The sequence below is a fragment of the Eptesicus fuscus genome, chromosome 11 (genome assembly GCF_027574615.1).
Source record: "Eptesicus fuscus isolate TK198812 chromosome 11, DD_ASM_mEF_20220401, whole genome shotgun sequence".
NCBI classification, from domain to species: domain Eukaryota; kingdom Metazoa; phylum Chordata; class Mammalia; order Chiroptera; family Vespertilionidae; genus Eptesicus; species Eptesicus fuscus.
This window is the reverse complement of record NC_072483.1, coordinates 79,587,722-79,609,080: the sequence shown is the minus strand read 5'-3', so window position 1 is coordinate 79,609,080 and position 21,359 is coordinate 79,587,722. Positions and strand designations below refer to the sequence as shown.

General features: G+C 37.6%; 1 protein-coding gene across 1 annotated transcript in view; it reads left to right on the top strand.

Moving 5' to 3' along the window:
• Positions 1 to 21,034, top strand: part of PIKFYVE (phosphoinositide kinase, FYVE-type zinc finger containing) — a 75,668-nt gene extending 54,634 nt beyond the window's left edge. The window contains exons 25-43 of the mRNA XM_028151123.2: positions 216 to 394; positions 1,579 to 1,692; positions 2,079 to 2,187; positions 2,298 to 2,452; positions 3,304 to 3,394; positions 4,361 to 4,421; positions 5,272 to 5,409; positions 6,204 to 6,324; positions 8,438 to 8,533; positions 9,706 to 9,789; positions 10,624 to 10,721; positions 12,330 to 12,494; positions 13,798 to 13,857; positions 13,987 to 14,163; positions 15,189 to 15,292; positions 15,997 to 16,125; positions 17,174 to 17,435; positions 18,125 to 18,199; positions 18,709 to 21,034. Of these exons, the coding sequence (XP_028006924.2) occupies positions 216 to 394; positions 1,579 to 1,692; positions 2,079 to 2,187; positions 2,298 to 2,452; positions 3,304 to 3,394; positions 4,361 to 4,421; positions 5,272 to 5,409; positions 6,204 to 6,324; positions 8,438 to 8,533; positions 9,706 to 9,789; positions 10,624 to 10,721; positions 12,330 to 12,494; positions 13,798 to 13,857; positions 13,987 to 14,163; positions 15,189 to 15,292; positions 15,997 to 16,125; positions 17,174 to 17,435; positions 18,125 to 18,199; positions 18,709 to 18,824 (2,334 nt within the window). The 3' untranslated portion in view covers positions 18,825 to 21,034. The remainder of the gene's footprint in view (positions 1 to 215; positions 395 to 1,578; positions 1,693 to 2,078; positions 2,188 to 2,297; positions 2,453 to 3,303; positions 3,395 to 4,360; positions 4,422 to 5,271; positions 5,410 to 6,203; positions 6,325 to 8,437; positions 8,534 to 9,705; positions 9,790 to 10,623; positions 10,722 to 12,329; positions 12,495 to 13,797; positions 13,858 to 13,986; positions 14,164 to 15,188; positions 15,293 to 15,996; positions 16,126 to 17,173; positions 17,436 to 18,124; positions 18,200 to 18,708) is intronic.
• The last annotated feature ends 325 nt before the right edge of the window (positions 21,035 to 21,359 follow it).

Genomic DNA, 21,359 nt, shown 5'->3' with positions numbered 1-21,359 from the left:
GGAAACAATTTTTATATTGATGTTGGTGGTTGGGTTACTGGTGATGCTGCTCTTCCCAGCCATCCCTAACTCCACCCACCTCTTAGCACTTCTTTTTCCAAGTTTCTGTAGTCAGAATATGCTACATTTGTATTAAGAAAAGAAAATACATATGTTTAAAAAAGAGAGATTCTTAATATGTGATTAGATAACAAATGATTTATGCTAAATTTCAGGTAACACCAGTTGTTGCTCTTTCCAATGAGTCCTGGTCCATGTCATTTGCAAAATACCTTGAGCTTAGGTTTTATGGGCACCAGTACACTCGTAGAGCCAATGCTGAACCATGCGGTCACTCCATCCACCATGATTATCACCAGTATTTCTCCTATAACCAGATGGTGGCATCTTTCAGGTAAGAAGTCCAAGCACCTTCTTCGCACTCACGTATTCCCTGGAAGGCTTTGTAACATTTCCGCTGGTACTAGATTGAATTAATTGGTGGCATGTGTTCCCCCACCTTTGCAAATACAGAGGGTCATACTCTTGTGCTAAGCTGCACTATTATTCTGTTTACTCCTTAACCTAAGAGATAGGTATTATTACCCTCCCTTGTATTAGCTCACTTAAAAAGCTAGCACACGGTGGAGTCATGATATGAACTAGTCAGAATGATCCTATTAAATGAAAATCAGCTCAGGCCACACCCTCTAATGGGTGTCTGTTTCACCCTGAGTGAAAACCAGCGTCCGCTATGGACCTGTAAGCTCCTACATGCGCTGGCTGCCCAGTACCTCTCTGTTCTGACCTCCTACTGCCCTCCCCTTGCTCACCTTGCTGTAGCCGCACCTGCCTGGGAGCCTTGCACTTGCTCTTCTCTCTTTGTACCTCCTGCTCCCTAGCTATCTGCCTGCTTTCCCTCTCTCCGCATGTCTTCGTTCAGAGTTCACCTGCCCTGACCCCTTCTCGCCTTTGGCATTTCCTGCTTTATTTTTTACATAGCACTTACCATCTGATGTATACATATTTTAAGTATTTATTTGTCTCATTTATTACTCAATTCTAAATCCTGAGGGCTGGAATTTTGGCCCTTGTTTAGTGCTTTATCTTCAGCACCTAAAACAACACTTGACACATAGTAGGAAATATTTGTAATTGGACCTTATTTCCTTTTTAAGCCAGTCCTTCTGGCCATGAACCTAGGGCCTAGGTGGGATATAGCGTTTACTAGTGGAAAGACTCCTGAGAATCCTCAGGAGCCAGGAAGGTGGTGAATACCTGTGTCTGAGCCTCCTGTAGGGAGGATATCTCCTCCCAGTCATTTTGTTTTTAAAGCACAGGAGGGTGGCCTCGGGGAATAAAAGAGGGCATCACGGTGCAGTGAAAAAACAAACAAAACCAAATGCTTCCAAAATTGGGGAGAATATTTATAATGGCTGAAAATGGTCTTCAATATTTTATGATTGTTTTAAAACACCTTTTTATTGAAACTTTGTTATCTCTTATGCCTCATAGGATTTGACCATCATGAGATGCCTTTACTCAAAATATTAACGTATTATTCACTTTTCTACTATTACTTGTGTTTTCTTTTCTCAGTTATTCTCCCATTAGGCTTCTTGAAGTGTGCGTTCCACTCCCCAAAGTATTCATTAAACGCCAGGCCCCATTAAAAGTGTCCCTTCTTCAGGATTTGAAGGACTTTTTTCAAAAGTAAGTTTTAGTTTCTTTGATCTTCTTTTTTGTTCAGAACTGCCTATAATCTACAGATATTTTAAAGATCAAGTTTATTCATTTAGCTTTCTTTGAAAACAAATAATGGCATCTTCCTAATTGTATGTTAAATATGCTTGGTATAAAAACTTAAAATGTAGACAGTATATAAAAGTATTTAAAAAGAAGACAAGCCCTTTTAGACATAACAGTTAAAATTTTGATGTACATCTTTTCAGGTCTTTTTTTGTTCTGCAAAATGGTAAATGATTCTTACTTAGATAAAACATTAAAAGTTTTGTGTGTGACATCTTTTTTCTATTTTTATGAGATTAGAAAAGTTGATTCCACTTTTCTAAAGTGTTTACCATTCTTTCTATTGTTAGAGTTTCACAGGTATATCTTGCCATCGATGAAAGACTTGCATCTTTGAAAACTGACACATTTAGCAAAACAAGAGAGGAAAAAATGGAAGATATATTTGCACAGAAGGAGGTAATTCATTTCTTGGACAGAAACCCAAAAGTTAACTATTAACCCAATGGAAGATGCGTTTGGGGGTGTGTTTCAGATGGCTGGGCTGGCATTGTTTTTGTTTCTCGTAGATGGAAGAAGGTGAGTTCAAGAACTGGACTGAAAAGGTGCAGGCGAGGCTCATGTCTTCCTCTGTGGATGCCCCTCAGCAGCTGCAGTCGGTCTTCGAGTCCCTCATTGCCAAGAAGCAGAGCCTCTGTGAGGTGCTCCAGGCCTGGAATAGCAGGTGGGACTGGGCATCCAGTGCGTCTTCACTGTTACTGCAAAACGGGCTCTGCCGTGATGTCTTCAATTTAAGTGTCTTGATTAATTATGGATGTTTTATTTTACTCTCAGTTTGTTGAAGCTTTTATTTTCTGTCACTACTATTACCTCCACATTTTTTCATATTGTGAAAAATATATATGCTAATCTTTAGGTAGTTTTTGAAAATTAAAAAAGAAAACAAAAATGAGAGCAGCCTTTAATGTTGTTTCAAATACTTATAGTGTGTGGGCTTATTGAATCTCATCTCAATCATTGTATATTGTATTCCTGTATTGAAATACTTATTTTGGGAAATATTTCCCTTTAGTACTTACTTATATGTCCAGTTAGATGAGTATAACATTCATTTATTGAGCACTTGGGTTATGCTAGGCACTAAATAAACACTAGATGGACATTTACTCTTTATTTGGTCTTGTGAGTCCTACAATGTATATACCATTTCCATTTTACAGAGGAGCAAACTATGGCTCTCAGAGACTAAAGGGTGTGCTCAAGTTACATAGGTGCTAATTGTCAGATGTATTGGTCTCTAAAGCCCATGTTTTTAATACTATGTTATGCTGTCTCTTATAATAATTTGCTGTTCCTTTATATCTATAGTCAAATCAGTAACAGCTCTTGATTATTTGACTAGAAAAAAAACAAAAACTTCGTCTTAGTTATGTACAATCTTAAAACTCTTGAAGTCGAAACAGGAAAATCTAATTACTGTGTTTTCGAAGCTGTAAGGAGAAAATTTGTGAACGTTATTGAGGATATCAGAAACAAAACCATTTTCTTTGTTTTCTTCTTTTCCTTTAACTGTAGGTTGCAAGATCTTTTCCAGCAGGAAAAGGGTAGAAAGCGGCCTTCAGTTCCTCCAAGTCCTGGAAGACTGAGACAGGGGGAAGAAAGCAAGGTAAGAAAGGGTCGTTTTGGAGCACACTGTCCCTTTCCACCGAAGACTGCATCTCCCTGGTTGAGCCAAAACACAGAAGATGTCTCACCAGACAGAGCAGAGCAGAGCTGTCTAGCTGGAGAGGGGCCTGGCCCCAGGGCTGCCTCGCCTCAGCACTGTTCTACAGCCATGTTGTTTTCAGCTGTGCTGTATCATAGTTGAGCTGTGTTGCACTGAATAAAGTTTCCTTCTTCACCAAACCCCAAATGAGGGATTCCTTTTGGCATTGAATTGGTGCCAACAACCATTGGTTGACAGAATGAACATGAAGCTTTTAAAGAATGAGCTATGGAAGAGGAAGGATGACCTCGTAGCTGGAGAGAAACCAAGGGTTATGGACAGATTTTGTTTTATGATATAATAGCATATTTACATGCAGTGGAGAAGGTGAGAACACAGGGAGAGAAGATATTCCATGAGCAAAGAAAGACTCAGAGGAGGCAGACAGAGGGAAGTGCTGACCTAAAATAGGTTGGAAGAAAAGAAGAAGTGCAGATGTGGGTAAATATGCAAGTGAGAAGGGAAAAGTTTCTGGTCAGACAGAAGACAGTGGTATTCATCTCTGGCTTCTGCATTTAACCTGTTGAGCTATTAAGCTAGATATTCAAGTATTTGTGAAAGTGAAAAACAATGCCTCTATTACCAGTTTTTTGAAAAGAGCTATTTTTAATTAAAATTTGTTATTTATGTTAATATATAATGGGTTTATTTTTAAATGAATTAATAAATGCATATCCTAAAACTTTCAGTTTTAATTTCTAATAAGGTAAAATTAGAAGATATAACTTACATAAAAGCTGAGTGTCTTAATAATTCTTAAGAGTTGAAGGGGTCATGAGACCAGAAAGTTTAAGATTCACTTGGTTAAACATTTTTAAAATGTGATTTTAGTGTTCCCTTAAGAACAAAGTGTTTTCTTCTCTACAGATAAGTACGGTGGATGCTCCTCCACGGAATGTTTCTCCAGGGCTTCCGAATGGAGAAAAAGGTTGGTCCTTGAGCCTAGTGATCACCTGCCATTAGATTTTAAGACATTGTTATTATTAGTCTAGTGGTTGTTTTTTACTGCTAATTTTGATAATTACTTTGATTTAATTGTTCATAGGTTTTTTTCCCTTACTGTAGAGCATTTGTAGCTTTTATCAGTTTAAGATTATTATAAAGTATATTTCAAGGAGAGAAATTAGGAGATCAAAATAAACATTAAGTAGAGAAAGCAGCTGTTAGGGGAAGAACAGGAGGAAAAAGGAGTCTGAATGTCTGCTTTGCTAGTTCCAAAGTCAGGCCCCAGGTTTCAGTGCAGAAGTCTTACAAAGTTTAATTAGGTTTTTATGTCAGTAAATTTTTTTCTAGATTTTAGCTGTTTTTCACAATATTCATTGAATAACTTGGGGATATCTTAGCAAATGTGTAGGTTCTTACTTAGACCATCTTTGTAGAATAAGAGCTCAGCTCACATAGTTCTTGGCACTTTTCTATTATAATTAAGTGAATTTTCCCCCCTGAGAATGTGGCATATAATTTTTTCCAATAGTGTCATAATTTCATTCCCTATTAAACTGAACTAATAAACATAACTTTGCATTATTGTCTATTGCAGAGAATATTGGTAGGAGTCTGACTTGGTTAAGATCTGATCATAGTCAAGTCATATAGCCTGTCTGAATTTTTGTACCCATATCTAAAGTATGCACAAAAATGGCCTAAATAATTTTTAGGAAGCTAAAATACTTTGGTTTCTGAAGTAAAACTGTGAGTTGGCTTTTTAAAAGCATTGCTATCAGGTAGAAATGGACTTCATGTTTTTACATGACTCATCTGAGCTGTGCTTTCTCTAGAGGACCGCTTCCTAAGCAACCTGTCCAGTCAGAGCTCCACCAGCTCTGCCCACCTGCAGCTGCCTACTCCCCCTGAAGTGCTGCCTGAGCCGGCGGGGGGCGGGCCGCCGGAACCAGACTCAGCCAGCGTTTCCGAAGGTACAGCTCCAGTCACTTTCCCTGCACTTCATCCCAAAGAGAAAGGCACTCTGAATGCTTTGACACAATGCTCTCTTATCCCTTAGAATTTACGCATTTTATACTATTGAATGTGATCTTTTCGATACAGCTTTTTACCATGTCACCTCTTCAGTTCTCTATTTGACATGTAAATATCTCAATAACAAAATATTATTCAGCTTTATCTACCTTCTGGGGATATTACTTTTTTAAGTCCTATAAAAGCACGTGATTGTTGCCTTGTAAGAAAATCAGAAAAATTGCAGCCATCTCTCCAACAACAAATAGGTGTTTCACTAATAGCAAATTTATGCATTGCTTCTCTCTTTCCTTGCTTTCTATTTAAGCAGCAACTACTTACTTGTAGTGCATACTTTAAAAATAATTTTTTAGTTGCAATTAAACTCATGTGTAATAGCCACAGTGCACAGAATTGAGTTGAAGTGGCAACATGAAGAGCTGAGTTGATGCTCAGGCAGTAATTCCATTGTGACTCCTGTCTGGCCTCTGCCATCGCTTGTAGGTGGATCTCAATTTCAGAAATGTTAAAGGCTAAAAACGTGAACCCCTTGGAGTCAGTGCTGTGTGTGTTTCATTGTTGCTTTCTGATTCATTCTATAATAATTGTTATTCCAGATCAGAAATTTACACCATAATTGGTAATTATTGTGTGCATATGTCTGAGTTCCAAAAAGGAAATGAAATTGATGCTTTATACTTTTTTTAAAACTCTTTTAAATATTAACATATAAGTAGAACATTTTTCATCCTAGACGTGTTTGATGGACATTTGCTGGGATCCTCAGACAGTCAGGTGAAGGAAAAATCAACCATGAAAGCCATCTTTGCAAATTTGCTTCCAGGAAACAGCTATAACCCCATTCCGTTTCCTTTGTGAGTATTATAAAGGCCGGTGGCTGTTGAGTGGTTTTGTTTTTACTTCCTTAAAAAATCTACCTAGATTTACTCTCTCTATATTTAAATGTGCTTACTTAGCTGTATATCTGTATTTCTCAATCCTAAAATACAATTCGTCATAGTAAAAGAGATGTCTTTTGGTATAATGTAATTTGTACAACCTCTCCTATATAATAATCCTATACAATAAAAGGGTAATGTGCAAATAAGCCGAATGGCAGAATGACCGGTCGCTATGACACGCACTGACCACCAGGGGGCAGATGTCGACGCAGGAGCTGCCCCCTGGTGGTCAGTGCACTCCCACAGGGGTAGCGCCGCTCAGCCAGAAGCGAAGCGGGGCTGATGACTGGCGAGTATAGCGGCTGTGGCAGCAGCACTAAGGAAGTCCGACTGCCCGGCCTAAGCCATCAGTTGGACATCCCCCAAGGGCTCCCGGACTGCGAAAGGGCACAGGACAGGCTGAGGAACCCGCCCCCCGAGTGCACGAATGTGCACTGGGCCTCTAGTTGTTATATAATAGATGAGTAGATGAAAAAGGATTAACTAATGTTGCTTAATGCTTAAGATTACTGGTTCTGAAAATAATTGTTTATATATTTTAAGATATATTGCTACATCTCATAATTCTAAAAACATATTGCTGATTATATACAAGGATATTATTGATCCAATAAGTTACTGGGACACAGTTCTTTTCTAACGGGTGATGAATTATAATGGCCCATGAAGTGTTCATGTGACCTTGTTTGTACTGGGCTTGCTCACTGGAAAAATATATAGACTGGCTGTGAGAGTTTGTTTTTCTTCTGCTCATTGACCTGTTTGGTTGTCAGATGCTGCTTAATAAGGACTTTTCCTTAACGGAATTACGTATTTATTAAACTTCTCTCAGGAGCGCTCACAGTCTTGGGGGAGAGACAAGCAGAGACTCACGATATAGTAACCTTTCTACAGGGAGGGGCAAAAGTAGGTTTACAGTTGTTCATGTGGAAAATAATACAATAAATAATACAAGAATAAACTCTGCATTTCACGTACAACTCTACTGTAAACCCACTTTTGCTTCCTCGCGCCCCCCTCTCCCCCCCGGCCCCCACAGATAATAGTAGTGTGTAAAGGTGCTGTTTTCTCTGTTTTCGACTCAGATATCTTAGTTTCTTGACAGGGTTATGGTCCCTCTCATTTTATGGCTGTTGCACATGCCCTCACTTTCTTCTTAGTCATTAACTCCTCTGCATTGTTTCTCACGAAAACCTTAGTAGACCCTCCCCCCAGCTCCCTGATCCAACCAGATTAGGTCTCTTTGTTGTACACACTTATGATTCCCTCATGGCACTTATCACAGACGGTAATTATATTTTTTATAGAATTACTTGTTTCTTTACCTTGCTATACTATAAACTCTACCATCCCTATTTTTTTCACTGCTGTACTGTTAACAGCTTGCACAAGTTAGATGCTTAGTAATAGTTTTTCTAAATATTGTGTACCTGGCACATTAGTGCTCAGACAAATGAATGAATGTTTCTATAGGGGGTTTAGGGTAGAAGTTGGGGAAGCAAGATTAGGGTTGAAACACCATTGAGTTCCCACATGCTGATAGGAGAGCAACGCTGTTATTTATTTCTTGTTGGACTAGTATTACGTTTCCATAATTCCTAGCAGACTTTTCTTTCAAGCTTATAGTAGAACAAAATCTTTTACACTTCTGCTGTTCATTGTAAACTCTATTTGAGATAAATATGGTCTAAAGTCTTGGCAGTGTGGAAAAGCTTATTTTGGAGTGACTATTCCGAGCCCTCTGATTTGAAAACTAATTCTGATAATTTTTAATTGCCTTCAAAACTTTTCTGTTGATATATTTTCTTTCGCTCTTTTTAGTTTTCGTTTCCCGCCCTCCGCCCCCCCACCCCCTTTTGGGTCTTTGATACAAGTTTTATATACATTTTGGCTTTACTTAATTATATTCTTATAATCATGCAGTGTGTAGTTAAGACTGTCTTGAGATTTACTTGCAATGTGTTAATTGTATATTTTATTTTTTGCTAATTTTATTCTTACTTATGTATTTGAAAATCTTGAACAGCGATCCAGATAAACACTACTTAATGTATGAACACGAACGGGTGCCCATTGCGGTCTGTGAGAAGGAGCCCAGCTCCATCATTGCTTTTGCTCTCAGGTATTATTCATAAGGCTTTTTCACCTATGGTTATATTTTTATATTTTGTGTATATTTGTTAATTGCTTTACTGTTGATATGTCACATAGACTAGAGCAAAAGATGAAATATAAGTAAAAGCATATACTCTTTGGGTGAGATAGCTTATTTTCATTGTATCTGAAAATGTACTCTTTACCCAGCTAATTTACAGGATGACTCTTTTAAAAAAAATCTTTTTGTTGATTTTAGAGGAAAGGTGGGAGAGGGATAGAGAAGAGGGGAGAGAAGGAGAAAGAAAGAGAGAAACATTGATTTATTCCACTTATTTATGCATTCATTGGTCTAATCTTGTATGTGCCCTGACTGGGGATCTAACCTGCAACCTTGGCTTATTGGGACAATGTTCTAACCAACTGAACTACCCAGCCAGGGTATTACTGGATACTAGGCAAGTTATTTACTAATCCTTCTATCCTCTAACCATTTTCTGTCTTATAGTATGTAACTGTTGTATCCCTTCCTTCAATATACTTATTGACATAATACTTAGAACTTATCTGCCATTTATCATCTGAGTATCTTTTTTATACTCTTCATTCGTTTCCTTCCTGCTTCCCACACTTAGCAGGTAATGTTTCTTAAAATAATACTTTTCCTATGCCTTAACCCATTTATGTGCCCACAGTTATCATGGGTCTTAAAGAAGCTCTTGTTCCCTGACATTTGCTTTCATCTAAATCAGGGGTCCCAGACTTCTAGTCCAAGAGTTGGATTTTTTTTCGGTCAATGCAACATAAGAATTTTTCTGGGTAAAGTTCAGTACCTTTAACTAGAAAAGCGCTCTCAAGTTTCTTTCCTCTCTATTAACTAAACCCTGGAGCTTTATACTTTTAAGTCAGCTTTGAGCCCCTACAAGTGTTTGATAAGAGTTAGTATGCAGGCTTTCACAGTCTTTTTTTTTAGGATATTGATACTGGTTGGTGTGTTGGGTTGTATTTTGTATTCTCTCTGAAGACATTGACCTTCATGAAGTTTCTACTTGATAACTTTGGTTAGTTAAGTGTGTTTGTTTCATTAGGGATACTTATAATGGTTGTGTTTTCATAATGCAAAGCTTATGTGAAAGTATATGATTTATTTTAAAAGGAGGGCTTAATGTTTAACATTTCTCAATCTGTTTCTACCCTAAGTTGTAAAGAATACCGGAACGCCTTAGAGGAGTTGTCCAAAGTGAGCCCGCGGAGCAGTGCCGAAGAAGGGCCTCCCACCACCAGGTGACCTGTGACGGAGTGGAGTCTGTTTTAATGTGGCTGTGCCGTCACTTTCTAAACTCTCATACTTCAGTTTTATCAATATGAACGTTTCTAGGATACACACTTACATTTTAGCTAATAATTGATAAGACAAAATTCAAATGTGGCAAAAGATCTTAAACTGTTTCTTTGGATACTGTTTTCAGATGATTGTAATAGAAGTTCAATGTATACTGCAGTTTTAAACTTTTAACATTTTTAATTCTCTGTTTTCATTTAAAAAATATTAACTTGTGAAATTAGTAACCAACTGTTTGTCTTTATAACTTAAAAATATTTGTGAACTTTCCATAATAATTAAAGATCCTAATAGTTAAAACAAAACAGTATCCCCCCAAACCAATTCTGACATTTGGACAGAAATTGTCATAGGTTCATTATTTTTATTCTTATTGGAATAGGTTTTCCAACTTTACTAACGTGACAGTTTTACTTGAATTATATATTACGATGACTAGCATGAGAAATGGGAAATTGGTATTTTCTGTAATTGTTTGACTTATAGATGCTAATATAACTCTGATGGACTTGGGCAAAATATTACTAAAACTTATGCCTTGTATTTTTCCACGCATACTTATAGTTATAATATTTTGCTTTCTTTTTCTGAAGTCCAATAGACATTTCAAGACTTCTTTTTCCATAGTCTACCAAGTGTGTATATAAGTCATGAATCAGATTTATGCTATTGTGAGTGAGGTAGGTGGGGAATAGATTAATGCAGGAATCAGAGTACCTGCTATTTTCTGTCTGAATAGTGTAAAACCAACTTTTCTTCTGTTTTTTCATTTTTAGTACTTTAGACAGCAGACCAAAGAGCAGCAGCCCCATTAGGTTACCTGAGAGCAGTGGAGGACAGACAAACCGCACAGCAGAAGCAGATCCACAGCCAAGTAAGATTGCAAATGGAGAAGGAGTTGTTATTAGCTTTGTTTGTAATCGTGGGCAAGGATTTATTACTTCTGGTCTTTGAAATACATTATGGGCTGGGAATTTTTGTATATCCTCCTTTATCCATGTTTTGCTATTCTTTGATTCTTGTTTATTGACTTTGGAACTCCTAGAAACTCTTAAGTCTATGTGAAAGCAAGCAGGACCTCCCTTCTCACCTAGGCTTTCAGTTTAAAGTGTACAACCTAAGAAATTTAACAGCAACATATTTGTCGTTTTATAGTGTTGTTGGCATTGTGCAAAGAACTTCTTATGTATTATCTCCTTTAATCCACACAATAACCAAATAAGAGTTATTTACCATATCCCTATTTTCCCGAAAGAAAGTTTAAATTAAATTAAGCAATTTGTTCAAGATTACTATACAGCTAGTGGAGAACTGGAATTTGAACTTGGGTCTTTGTCAGTTAGGAATGTATCCACTGCAAGTAACAGAAAACTCATGGCGATTGGGGTTTAAACAAATGACAGTTTATTTTGCTAAAATAACGTCTGCAGGTAGGCAGTTGCTGGCAGTGGTTCAACTAGTCAGCATTGTCATGACAACATGGGGTAGTTAGTTTTTCTATGGTTCTCTCAAGTTTTACTCATGGTTGGAAGTGTTCCACTTAACGTCTATATTTGAGGCAGAAAGAAGGGAGGTATAAGCTGCAGCCGTTCCCTTTTACTAGGAAAGCAGAGCCCTCCCTTTCAGGTTCATTAGCTAGGACTGCTTCCCATGGCCACCCCTCCCTGCAAAGGAGACCGAGAGAGTGATGCGCATTGTCCTAGTCGCTTATACAAATCACTCCTCTCCTGGGGCTGTTCTCCTGGCTGCCCCAACTCCCCTCCTTGAATTGAAGTTCAGTTAGCAAGGAGCAAGGTCGGATTAGATATGAAGGAGGCCATTCTGATTTCTAACATCCTAAGCACTTTATGATTAAAATTGGATAAGGATTTTGTAGATTGTAGATGTCCAAGATTAAAATCATTTACACTAAGCTCACAGATCATATGTATTAAGCTCAAAACTAAGAATAAAATTATAGAGCAAACTTTAGTAATATTTTTGGCCATCCTATACTACCTACTTTTTGAAAAATGTTAAAAACAAACTCTTATATTTTGTTGTGTTAAAATGTAAGAACACAAATGATATAATGATGTTAACTTTAACTTTGAATTGTCATAGCTCATAATGTTGTGTTGAATTAGTTTTAGTTGTAGTGCTATAAGAATTCAGCCCTAACTTAATCTTGTTGCTTAAAATATTATGACTGCCTTGGAAATATATTTTTTCAAAGGTTTTATTAGAATTTCTCATGTTTTGATACATAGCTATCTGACCATTGTTCTTTTTCTGTTTCTGTTAATAAGAGTGCTTGACTGTCCCCTGCCCCCCGCCAAACCCATAAAAACTGTGGAATAATAATCTATACAAATGAAAGTATTGGTATTACTAATATTTATTATCCTTAGAAAATGGTTACTGCAAATAAAGAAATGAGTTGAAAATTTTAATTTTTCCACCTGTAGTGACCAGTACTTAATATATTGCCTCTTATTTTTAGCCAAAAAGGCTTCTGGAATGTTGTCCTTCTTCCGAGGGACGGCAGGGAAAAGCCCTGATCTCTCCTCCCAGAAGAGAGAGACCTTACGTGGGGCAGATAGCGCTTACTACCAGGTCGGGCAGACGGGCAAGGAGGGGACAGAGAATCAAGGCATCGAGCCTCCAGGTGTGTTAAAGGGAGACCGAGCATGCTTACTCTAGGCTTTGATTTACTTAGTTTAGTTGCTTATGTTCCTTAGAACCATAAGTAGATGATTCTTACTGCTGAAACCAGGGCCCCCTCATTCCTCACCCTCAGTGTCGTAGAGTGGAAAAGCGTGGTGCTTGGAGAGTCCGCTGGTTTCAGATGTCATTGCAATCACTTACTGCGAGGCAGAGTCAGAAATCCTTTCTTCCCTACCTGTAAAGTGGCAAAAAAGCAATCAGTGTATCCCAAGGTTTACATGACATTACACATGTAAGACATGTGTCTCACATGCAACTCACAGTATATATTCAAATGGTTTTCTTCCGCTAATCCCTTAGATGTCTCCTTTTTTTTTCCAGTCCCTGCACGGTTGAGGCTATTGCTGTCCACCTTCGTTTTGATAGTTAGAAAATATGTCTACCTGATTACCTGTTTTTGTAACTGAAGTTGTATTGGAACATAAGCACACCCATTCAGTTACTTACTGTCTGGCTGTTCTTGTGTATGTGTTGGCAAATTGAATAATTGTGACTGAGTAAAATACTTAACATCTGGCTCAAATAGATTGGCAATAGATTAGATCATGAATTAGTAGTTTATTTTAAAAATAGCAACTGCATGATAAATCTTCATTATTATTTTAAGATGCCTGTTTAGTATTTTATAGGCTGCTATTGAGCTATGATCCTTGGGTTTTGGTGCTTTCAAAAAAATAATTTTGAAATATGAAACTTCAAGGATGACTTATTCTAGGTGTTAAAAATATTCCAAATCTACAGTAATTAAAGTGGATCTGGCAGTAGGTTTGCCACACAGATCAGTCAAATATAAAACAAAAGTAGCTCTGAAGAAGACACTAGTATATTTTATGTATTATATAAATATCTTAGTATTTGATATAGAAAGAATCACAAACTATTGGGGAAGTATTATTCCACACATGGGGGAAACTGGTCATAAACTCTGAATAGAAAATCTTGATGTAAGAGCTGAATTAGTATATTGCTATTATAGGAATCACTTAAGTATAAACAAAATTATTCTTTACCCTAAAGTCTCTATTTTTTTAATTTGAAAATTGATCTTGCAAAAGGTACACACATTTTTATTGTAAACTATTATTGTAATACCTTGCAATAAAAATTGTATACAGTGCTTGCATGAGAGCGACTTGGCTAGGATAAAGAGGGTCAGTTTTTATTGTTATGTCAGGGGAGAAAGAAGAGGCAAAATGAAGTGATAACTGAAATTTTGGCTTGACTAATGATCTTAAACCTTTCAGATGAAGTAGATGGAGGAGACGCACAAAAGAAACAACTCACAAATCCTCATGTGGAGCTCCGTAAGTATGAGATAAAACGCTATCGTGGAGAAAATTAAATGGCTGTGTTTGGTGGGAGGTGTGGAATTGGGCAAGAAGGAAAAGAGATTTTTGATTCATAAAAGCTTTTTTTACCACTTCTGTTTATAGAATTTTCCGATGCTAATGCCAAGTTTTATTGTCGGCTCTACTATGCGGGAGAATTTCATAAGATGCGGGAAGTGATTTTGGGCAGCAGTGAGGAAGATTTCATTCGATCCCTTTCACACTCGTCGCCCTGGCAGGCCCGTGGAGGCAAATCGGGGGCTGCCTTCTATGCGACTGAAGGTGAGTCTTTTAGTTGTTTACTGATTCAGTGGTATCCCTCCTTCCCTCAGGTAATTCATGAATGGCTTGAACTGAGATAGTATGATAATGTCAGTTGGCAAACAGAGTTTTCTGTTTATACTTTATGCTGTGTCAGAAAATATTTAAAAGAATATACACATATAGGGTGTGTAATTAAAAACAGACATTGATCAAGTTCTTATTAAATTCTCTCTAGTCCTGAGTTTTCCAAATGCAAATACAGAGCACTTCCAGAAAATTCAAAAGAGTACCTCAACCCTGGCCTGTTTTGCTCAGTTGGCTGGGCATTGTCCTGTGCACTGAAAAGTCACTGGTTTGATTCCCGGTCAGGCCACATGCCCAGGTTTTGGGCTGGATCTCCGTTACGGGGCATGCAGGAGGCAGCCGATTGATGTTTTGCTCACATCGGTGTTTCTCTCTCTCTCTCTCCCTTTCTCTAAGGGCATAGAGGGGATAAATGGTAATGGAAAATATTAATTTATTTTAAAAATAAAAATAAATAAAAATTCCTTAAAATAAAAAAGGATTTTTATCTCTGAGCACTGATGAGAGAAAGATAAAAGTAGAAACATTTAACCTGAGAGGGGGAAGGCCATTGTCCTCACTCACCAAGGCTTACAGAAGGCTGTGACCATTTGTACTTCACATTCCAGTCTCCACACCCACTGGGCAAAATCACTGGAGATAATTCAGTCAGATTACTTGATAAGAGCTTTTATAACTACTACTTATGGATTGCTAACAAGGAAAAACATTTATAAAATTTTATTAAAAAGTAGATCACCTATGAATTTAGGGGTGGTGCTTTCAAAAGAGGCTTCTTGACTACATAAGAAGCCCTTCCCTTCAGTTACTTGAGAACTGTGTTCTGATGAGGATTTTCTCTGTGACATCAGAAAGCATCTCTTAAAAACAGGAAGCAAGTAAGTCATTTGGAATGATTTATTGTAGATCACCTCAGTGAATAATGGTGATTGACTAACCATGAGATTTTTGCCTTTTAGATGATAGATTCATTTTGAAGCAAATGCCTCGTCTGGAAGTGCAGTCTTTCCTCGACTTCGCACCACACTACTTCAGTTATATTACAAATGCTGTTCAACAAAAGGTAGACATCCCAAACCTTGGTCTGTCACTAGAGTCTACTGGGCCTTTTACATCCTCAGAGCTAGTCCTGATGAGAGTTTCTCTGTGGTAAGATGTGGACAGGACATGCTGGCTCTCTGGGGTGCTGCAGAGATGGGATAGCAGTGATTTCAAAATCCTACCTTGCCACTGAGGAACCAAGAGATCTCAAGCAAGTTGCATTTAATTAGTATATATGTTAATTAAAAACATCAAGACTGGATGAAAATAGCTGAACATTTAGTAATTTGTAATTTTGCTGAGACAGAAATTTGAAGCGTGTTGAAAAATGAGGCCATGGGTTCCTCAGGCAGAAAGAGAGGAGGAGCCTGCGGCCAGGTTTGTCCGTTGTCGTTGAGGAGTGACCCTGCTGGGAAAAGTGTGGGGAGTCACGTGAACCTTTTTCCCTTTTATGGTTTATTGCAGTCACCGGGGAAATTCAGTGTCGTAATAAAACTTGTGGATTTGAACATTTGTGGAGGATTATCCCTTGGAAAGATGTGGAGGATCTAATATTGGCATTGCTGCTTTACTTGATTCTGAGATTCAAGTTTTTTTTAAGGCCCTCAGACTGTTCATATTAAGAAAAGATCGTATTTGGATATAACATGAAAAATCCAGATATTGGTATTAAATTTACAAATAATCCTTTTTGATAAGAATTTACTTTCATTTTTTCTTGATTAGAGGCCCACTGCATTAGCCAAAATTCTTGGAGTTTACAGAATTGGTTATAAGAATTCTCAGAACAACACTGAGAAGAAGTTAGATCTCCTTGTCATGGAAAATCTTTTCTATGGGAGAAAGATGGCACAGGTAAGGATGTTGGACTATGCAAAGCATTTAGCTACTGGAACCCTTTGTTTTTCTGGTTTGTGAATATAATGAATCCGAGAAGAACATCTTGTTGGATAGTACATGTTAGATTTGGTTGCTAGGTCAAATTTAACTTTGGGTTTGTTGAACCCTATAAGGGAAGAATAAAGAGGAATATTGTAGACTAGTCCTAAAATTTAGCATCTCCAGTGTCCTAGAGTCATAGAATTAGAAGGCAGACGTACTTCTGCCATTTCAGTTTTAAACATGAAGAAACGGAGGCCCACAGAAATGAAGTACCTTATGGCAGTCACAGATATTTCTAGAACAAGGTTGGTCTACATTCCAGAACATTAAGTACTCTTCAAAGTGCTGGTCTTTGAACTGTTTCCAGTCTGTGATGAGATATGGAGCTTGTACTGGAATGCAATTCGATGCACTGCTTTCTTCATTGAGGATGTCTTGCTATGACATGAGAAAAACAGCTGCTGAACTAAACTATGCTTCCTGATGTCATTGATGTGCATTACATCACCTCTAGCCAGGAACCTACCAGCAGTGGTCTGTCCAGTACACTTCAGGCCGCACTGGTCTAGTCCCCAAGTCCCTGACCTTTGCCACCACCCCAAAATTCCTCAAGGTGGGCTGTTGCTTCTCTATTGCCATAAGTAATCACATAAAGTTTTGTAATCAAAACTTTTAAGTTTCCTAAGACTGTTTGCATCTGGTTTCTAAACTGCCTTTCAATCCAGTGATGTGCTTTTGGAGTTACTTATTGATGTTAAAGTTGATTAATTGGGTCAGTTATTTTTGAAATGTTTCAGTAACTGAGTACTTGGTATTAATTTCCTATGACGTAATTATATCACATGTATTTTATGTATTATGCAATTATAATGCATGCATTTCATGACATAGGTTAAGTTTTTGAATTAAACGTAAAAGTGTATGTAATGGCAGTGGCCATAGGGAAGCCTTTCTGGCTTTTACTTTGATGACATTAATCATTTGTAGCAACTCTTCTGTGACTGAGTTTTCTTCCTGCCAGGTGTTTGACTTAAAGGGTTCACTTAGGAATAGGAATGTGAAAACTGATACGGGGAAGGAGAGTTGTGATGTAGTGCTGCTGGATGAGAATCTTTTGAAGATGGTCCGAGACAACCCTCTGTATATCCGCTCTCATTCCAAAGCTGTGCTGAGAGCCTCGATCCGCAGCGACTCCCACTTCCTTTCTAGCCACCTCATCATAGATTATTCTTTGCTGGTTGGGCGAGATGACACCAGCAATGAGCTGGTTGTTGGAATTATAGGTAAGTCAATAAGCGTACCTCACTTATAGTTCATGATTGAAACCAGAGTCAAATTTGAAGATTATGCTGAACCTGGTCTACTAATAGCTTATTGAGTATTTTTATCAAGTTTCATTTAAAAATTTCAGAATAATAGATTTTAAATTCTGGGATATAAGTAGTACCTCATTTCCATTTTTATTATCTTTACCCAAAATATCTGTATTAAAAAAGTCATTTATTTTTATTTTTTGTTAATCCTCACCCAAAGATATTTATTCAATTGATTGTTAGAGAGAGTGAAAGAGAGGGAGTGAGGGGAGGTGGAGAGAGATAGATCAATGTGAGAGAGACATCGATTGGTTGCCTTCCGCCTGCACCTCGACTGGATTGAACCTGCAATTCAGGTATGCAACCTTGACCGGGAATCGAACACACAACCCTTTGGTGCATGGACCTACTCTCTAACCACTGTGCAACGCGGGCCAAGGCCAAAAAGTCACTTATAAATGAAGGCCTTGTGGTTGTGACGATAAAATGGGGGAAAATATGGGGGAAAATCCTTAGGAGAGTACCTGGCATATTGTGGGCACATCACATACTGTCAGCACTCGGTAAACGTTAACTATTATAGAGGTAATAGTAATTACTAGTGTCCTTTGCTTATATTTATTGATAAAACTTCATTGCTGATTTGCTTTCTGCAACAGATTATATTCGAACATTTACATGGGACAAAAAGCTTGAGATGGTTGTGAAATCAACAGGAATTTTAGGAGGACAAGGTGAGCAGTTTTTGTTTTATTTTCTCTTTATTCTCATGCTTTCCTTATCAGTTAACATTTTAAAAAATGGATACTTTTTTAATTCCAAAAAAATTAGTGCTTATCTCTTTCTCATAATTTCCAAGATGATTAAATTAATAGAAGGAGTTGTAGGTTAGTAAATATTGAGTTTTAATTTGTGTTAAATTGCTAGAGGTTCTTAAAATAGAAAGTTAAAAAATGGGGGGGGAGAGCAGAGGTTCTGAGTAAGGTTTTTTTGAATTAACACTTGAAATAGTCTAAGATCTATGAGCACTGTTGGCCCCTTTGTGCTTTATACATCTGTCTAGGCAAGAGCTCATCTTTTAAAATAGAAACTCCTACCAAGAAGGACCTGTCCTATGTTGTGGCTCAGATTGCTGGGGGGTATGCGTCTTACGGCAGTTCACATGAAAGGACCGTTTTTGAAGTGAGTTGCCTGATCACTTATATGACAGTTTTCTTTTCCCTTTTCTCTTTCATAATTTTAGGTAAAATGCCAACTGTGGTCTCTCCAGAGCTGTACAGGACTAGATTTTGTGAAGCAATGGACAAGTATTTCCTGATGGTACCGGACCACTGGACAGGTTTAGGTCTGAACTGCTGAAATGAAACACTTATTTTGAAGTGGACCATGAAGGAACGGGGGCTGGAGCTAAGGACCACAAATAAGCTACATTTTACTTCTTTGTCACATTCACCACTATTTGCCAAGGCCTTTCAGTTCTGCGTCTTTGCAGGCCATCTGTAACTGAGGGTTAAAATTCTGTGAATTTGCATTTTGGTTTTTGATGTCTACAAATTGGCTATCCCTGGACTGAAAAGTTGCATGGACATTTTTTTCACTTAAGCAAAAGTATAGACACATTTCAAAGGGCTAAGGACAATACATGGTTAGAGGTGAGGAGCTAGGGTGAAAAATAGGTTGTCGAATTTGCTAACAGTCCTAAGAAAACAATGTCTCATAGACTGTGACTCTCGGCCTCACATTTGATATATTCTTCACTTAAAAAGCATTTGTAGAGCTGGTGATATTTTTTTTTTTTTTGGTTTGTTTATGTAATTTAATGTTGCCTAATATCAGAATTTTTGAGACTTAAAAAAAAAGAATTAATTCTATGAATGGCCAGTTAAACAGATGGACCCAGCCTGTTCTTGTTTTACAGAAGAATGTGACTTAAATCAGGAATCCTGCCCTGCTCTGTATCTTTCCAGTATGTTTGATGTTTCTCAGGTTCTGTCTTTACTTCTCTGTGGATGGCAAGAGGCCGCTGCTATTAACTTTAAGCCTTTTTTTCTGGAGCTGTTTTTCAACTTTTGTGCAGTTAATATGTTAAACAGCACTTACTTGCACATGCTCGTATTCTAGGTTTTTTCTCTTAACTTTCTAGGACAACATTAGTAAATGAGTCTATAATGACTAAACCCCCAAAGGGCGAATGGTTAATGAAGGAGTTTTTTAAATGTAAAAAATATTTTAGGCCCAATCCAAGAAGTTGGGTGAAAGGGAAGCACTTGATCATTTTTTTGTAGAGGTAAAGTGTCCATTTCAATATAACCAGCAATTTAAGTGACATCTATCTAAGAAATAGCCAGGGTGGCCCTAGCCGGTTTGGCCCAGTGGATAGAGTGTCGGCCTGCGTACTGAAGGGTACCTGGTTCAATTTTGGTCAAGGACACATGCCCGAGTTGAGGGCTCCATCCCCAGTTGGGGGTGTGCAGGAGGCAGCTGATTAATGATTCTCTCTCATCATTGATGTTTCTCTCTCTCCCTCTCCCTTCCCCTCTGAAATCAATAAAGATGTATTTTAAAAAAAGAAAGAAAAAAAAAGAAATATCCAGGGTGGACGTGCCTGTTTCCTAGCTTTTTCTATACTGGTTCCTAGGATAGTTCTGACTATCAAGAAATGTTAAAAGAAAGTATTCTTAGGAATTTCTTGTTTAATAGGTTGTTTAAAAAGTGATCCGAAGTACTAAACATAATAATAATAACGTAACCTGAATATTTCCTCTTGGCTTCTTTGCATAATAAGGATAATTTGGGGCATTTATAAAGTTGTGAGAGTTCTACTCTTTTCAGGCTTCCTGTAATAGCACACTTCTCTTGTACTTTCACATAGGAAGACAAAGAAAGCTAGACACATTGCAGCTACAGAGACTATAGGCAGGAAATGGGAACATTTTGGAAAAGTTGCTTTAGAGAATGAAAGCATTAGTTTGGTGTATGGTGCTTATTAAAAACATGGTTTGTTTTGAACTAGAAACAAGTTGACCAAGGACTTATGACTGATCTGATGAGAAGCATTTAAAAAAACAACACGTGGTGTGCCTTGCCTTTTGAAAACATACAAACACTGGTAATTCTAGTTTCCATATCAAAGACTAGTGCAGTAGGTACAGGAGTGACACCTGGGGGAACTTCAACGTCCCTGTCCCGGAGCAGTGGATTTTACATCCCACTTTGAATGGAATCACTGCTTTGACTCTCTGATGATTTTTCCTGTCAGGATGCCGTGGGTTATTTGTCCTGTCCATTTCCTGCACCCCCAGTCATGAACACCTGGGATGGTGTTGATTCTTTGTTTTGGTCTCAATACCACCTGTGTATCTGGGATGCTCCACTGGAACAGCTCCTTACAGTAATTATGTGTCTTGCTGATTATGTTTTCCTCACCCATGACTTTAAGAACTATTTTTTAAAAAGTACTGCTGCCTCTTAGATAATTCTTTGGCTAAAAAAAATTCCAATATAATCTGAAGCAATACTTGCTGTCCTTGTAAAACTGTCTTAATGAAGGGCAAATATAAATTTGTTGCTGCTCCGTGTTAAGCACTGGATGACTTCACCTCCCTTGAATTCACTTTCGAGGCCTGGAGAATATTAAGGCTGAAAAGTTAAGAATATGAAAGAAATCTTAATACTTTCTTCCTTAGAATTAAATATGAATCCTGGAAATAATTGATAGTAGCACAAGAAAATGAAACATGTTGCATTATATAAAAATCTTATTTATACATTTGAAGCCTTTTGATGCCATCAAAACTTTATTAAAAATGAAAAAGGATTTACTTTTTTCTTACCCAAGCCTAAGAAAAATAGCTGTTACAAGCCCTTTTACAATTTATTGAGTATTTTAAACTT